The sequence below is a fragment of the Bactrocera oleae genome, chromosome 3, assembly GCF_042242935.1.
Source record: "Bactrocera oleae isolate idBacOlea1 chromosome 3, idBacOlea1, whole genome shotgun sequence".
In the NCBI taxonomy this organism is placed as follows: Eukaryota; Metazoa; Arthropoda; class Insecta; order Diptera; family Tephritidae; genus Bactrocera; species Bactrocera oleae.
The window spans coordinates 58,139,500-58,143,953 of NC_091537.1; the positions used below are offsets into that span (position 1 = coordinate 58,139,500).

General features: G+C 38.1%; 1 protein-coding gene across 1 annotated transcript; it reads left to right on the forward strand.

Moving 5' to 3' along the window:
• Nucleotides 1–702: 702 nt before the first annotated feature.
• Nucleotides 703–2,114, forward strand: LOC138855942 (uncharacterized). Its single transcript, XM_070106299.1, has 2 exons — nt 703–1,775; nt 1,852–2,114. Exon 1 carries the CDS (start codon nt 776–778, stop codon nt 1,766–1,768), a length of 993 nt encoding a protein of 330 aa, XP_069962400.1. The 5' UTR covers nt 703–775; the 3' UTR covers nt 1,769–1,775; nt 1,852–2,114.
• Nucleotides 2,115–4,454: the final 2,340 nt, after the last annotated feature.

Below are 4,454 nucleotides of genomic sequence, written 5' to 3' on the forward strand. Positions count from 1 at the left end.
TACCACCCTAACCCGCCCATTCGCAGCAACAGGAATGGACTTCGCCGGTCCCTATGACATAAAAAATTACACCGGCAGAGCGTGCTTGATCACAAAAGGTTATGTATGCGTATTTGTTTGTTTTGCAACCAAAGCAATACACCTGGAGGCAGCAAGCGATCTCACCACCCAAGCATTCATGGCCGCATTCGCACGATTTTTTTCCAGGCGCGGATGTCCCGCCGATCTTTATTCTGAAAAGTTTAAAGAGCCACTTAAAAAAGGTGTCTCAGATCCAAAAATTCACTTTCGAAGAATTATCTACCCTTCTAACCCGAATCGAAAGCTGCTTGAATTCTCGACCTTTAAGCCCACTAAGTGAAGACCCCAGGAATATAGAACCTTTAACTCCAGGCCATTTCTTAATAGGTACCCCTTTATTAACCCCAGCAGAACCCAACTTAGAAGATACACAACTAAGCATCGCACATAGATGGCAAAAGTTAAAGATACTCCATCAACACTTCTGCAAACGTTGGAAAGAAGAATATCTAAAAGAACTCCACAAACGGTATAAGTGGAAATACCCTCAACGCAATATAGAGATCAATGATATGGTAGTTATACGCCAAGAAACTCTATCCCCAAATGAATGGGGTCGCATCGAAAAAACCTATCTCGGTGCAGACAATAAGTCCAGAGTAGTTGACATACGTACTTCTCAGGGAACAATTACCCGCCCAATAACCAAAATAGTCACCTTACCAAATAACTAATCTCATTTCTTTATAGTGACATGGCTCCTCAAAATAGCAACAAATCTATCTGCAGCCGACAGAGTAGCCCAGCCTTCACCATACGTTCACTCAGCGTCACCCGAAGCATCACCCCACTCTCCGACAATGGGACCCTGGCTAGACGCTTACATCGCTTTAAAGTGACCCTCTCCCCCATTCGAGAAGAAAGAGGAAGTACCCACCGCACGGCCCGACGAACTATCACCCATTCATCAAAACGCATACATAAACACGTCGCCTGTGGATTGTGTAAAAAGGATCACCGATTAGTGACATGTTCAAAATTTACAAAAATGAACATTCACGAAAAGTTTGACGCAGTAACTAAGTATAAGTACTGCGTCAACTGCTTGGCCAGATCGCACTCAACACAAAGATGCACAAGCTCAAAACGATGCAACATGTGTAACGGGGAGCACCATTCAACTCTACATGGACATCCCAGGTTGTTCTGCAAAGAGAAAACCAAACCAACAAAGAGCGACGAACGACTGCACAAAGATCAAGAGATTCCAACACTACTGGCCAAGCCGACCCTTATACCCACTTCCATGATAAAAATAAAACACGATGGCAAATGGAATAAAATACGTGCCATAATTAACCCGACCCGAAAGGTGACAATTATAGCCTCGGAGCTAGTTCAGAGATTGAGGTTACCGAAAACGTACTTTGACTCTCACCGCATATGTAAACTCGTCATAGGGTCACTAACTGATCCCGACTGGCATGTCGAAGTTAACTGCCTTATGACGCAGGAATTACCGACCCGACCCTACAATCGTGATATAGGTGGCGAAATCGTTAAGAGATTCGACCACTTAGTCCTAGCCGACCCTATGTTCCACAAGGATGACAAAATCATGATGGAACTGGGAGCAGACATCTACCCAAGGATAATGAAACCCGGAATATTCAACCCAGACAACAGCACCGTGATCGCACAAAACACCGCACTCGGTTGGACTCTAACCGGTGCTTGTGCGATTTAAACCCTAAGTAACCACTCAACCCATCTTAAAACAATATTCATTAACCCAAAGCGAAATAGATCTAATAACTTTTTTATTCGCAGACCCTGCAAGGCGGCCGGGATGTTCATACCAAATGAACACATCCCTGCATTGTTCTCCTAACTCGTATAAATACGAATTAGAGGACAATGCAAAAGGCTCAACAGCACCAACATCGCTCATAAATTCCAATTGGAATTAATCAGCCGATAAGAGAGCAAATACCAGCGGACGGACACAAAAAGGCGCGAAAATAAGATCGCCCCAGCAACACAACAACAACAACAGCAGCACCACTTAGGAATCTACGCGGGATTATCAGTAATTAAAGTCACATTTTGTCGAAATTAAATTAACATTTTATTTTATTTGGCACACCGGCAAACTCAACGTCGAGTACCCCGACAGCAAGCAAAATGTGAGACCACCATCCCAACATACAAATGAAATATGCAAGACACTCAAAGCGTCGCGTAGCGGAACCGCACAAACATTTGAAACAATTTTATGAAAAGCAATAGCAGGAAAACGCGCTTCGAGTTGCGGGATTCTCTTTGCTCGTGTAAACGCACAGAGCGACACCAAAAAAGAATTTGCCGATTATGAGTTATATGCAGACTTGTATGGGTGGCACGCTTTGTGTTCTTGTTCGTAACAGCTCGCTGCTACCCTTTTCAGCATTCCTTTTCACTTTCAAATTCTTTGAACGGTTGCAAGAGCGCTCCGTTTCAAATGAATTTGTTCGTAAATTTGAATTCTGTTATCAATTTTTTATATATAATATGCAAATATTTATGCATAGAATAATAAAAATATTTTGAAAAATTGTAAATTAGGAGAAAATTAAGATACTCAACAAATATTCAATTTACATTTTTAATAACATATAGCGGTATTAAATGTTATAATATACCAGTATACATAAAATAATTCTAGTAAAAATGGTAGCTTTACTTTTTTATATTAACATAAAATATAATTATGCTTTCATATTTATTTCTTTTAACCGCAAAGCTATAAGTTCGAATATTATTTTATTTAAAATGAGAATTGTAATTAATTCAAAGATGTTTTATAATAAATAGACAAAAAAATGGAATAAAGAAATTATGAAATTTTAATACTTAAAGATTAGGAAATTCCTGTTATAAATTTGCCTTTGGAAATATTAGTAGCGGATATTCAATACATTCTGGTGGTTTAGGGAATTCCCGTCTTAAGTATCTTTTTGAAACTATTAAGCGGGTAGGTTTTATGAATATTGTTCTACCATATTCATGGTAATTATTCATTGCAAGCAAAATGTGAGACCATCATCCCAACATACAAATGATACATGCAACACGCTCTAAGTGTTGCGTAGTTGAACCGCACAAATATTTTAGAAAATTTTATGAAAAGGAATGACAGAAAAGCTCGATTTAAGTTGCTGGACTCTTTTGGCTCGTGTGAATGCACAGAGCGACACCAAAAGAGAATTTGCAAATAATGAGGGCCAAAAGAGTCCCAATGTAAAAGCACACTACGCATACGGGTCGCAAGTCAGTTCATTATACACTTGTACGACATGTTGTTCAGATATCACTTCATTGTAATCGTTGTAGTGAACGGACATGTCATCAGAAGAGGAAATTGTAGCCCTACTTAGAATTTCGGTGTGCGCTGAAAATAAATTTTGGTGTTATTTCGTGGTCTCTAAGGAGTCTAAGTGGTAAAAATAGCAAAGCGTTGGGTCTTAAATGTCATCTCCACTAGCACCAGACCTTTCTAACTTATTTATTTTGATAGTGGCATCCTCATCAATTTCCCTATATTTAATTTAAAGTCTATGTCAACTTTGCAAACGCTTCAACTTATTTTTATAGTGACCTTTTTTAGCTCTCACAAAACTTTTTCGCAACTAATAGCTCGAGCAGTCACCAACATTCCTCCCTTCCGTACTTACCACCCGTATCAAAGCAAATTTGTCAAAAGTAATGCCCGTGGTTGCCAAGCGGAAATCGGTTGTTCTCTTTTGTTTTCATTTCACCATTGTTCTATTTGTATACACGATTTTTCACACATTTAGATTTTTAGTTAAAATTTTTGATACTGTAAAAGCCCAAAACTATAATCCAACTATTAAAAATGCTGTACCTATTTATAAATAAATGTATTCGGCTGTGATTTAAGTTATTTTAATATCTCAAATATATTCATGTTTATTTTTTAATTACTACAAAATATCGAGACTGGCAACACTGCGTTGCAAGAGATTATTCTCTCACTCTCAGCTCACTTGTTTCTACACGAAAAATCCAAATTTTGCGAATATCCTACCGTACGGTGCGATTGCGCTCACCTGTTTCGGTCCACGGTTTTGCGTTGGTGACTGTTTGAACCAGGGATAATTAGATGCCCAACTCTTTCTAGTGTGAGAGCGCCTCAAAACTAGCGTTTTATATGTGATCCACTGTAGCCAGATTGGCCAAAATAAAAATTTTTCATTCATCATTTAAATTATAATACCAAACATTTAATAAGATTAAATATTAGTAAACATGTATCCGTTAAATATATAAGAAAACTATTTAAATTCATTTTTGTGATTTCATGATATATTAAAGCAACTGATTTTTGAACTTCAATACTTGAAGAGTAAAAAAATTTATAAACTCTCAATTGA

Bases quoted from the DNA above. Each gene is read 5' to 3' on its own strand.
- LOC138855942 (XM_070106299.1), top strand. From the start codon at position 776: ATGGCTCCTCAAAATAGCAACAAATCTATCTGCAGCCGACAGAGTAGC.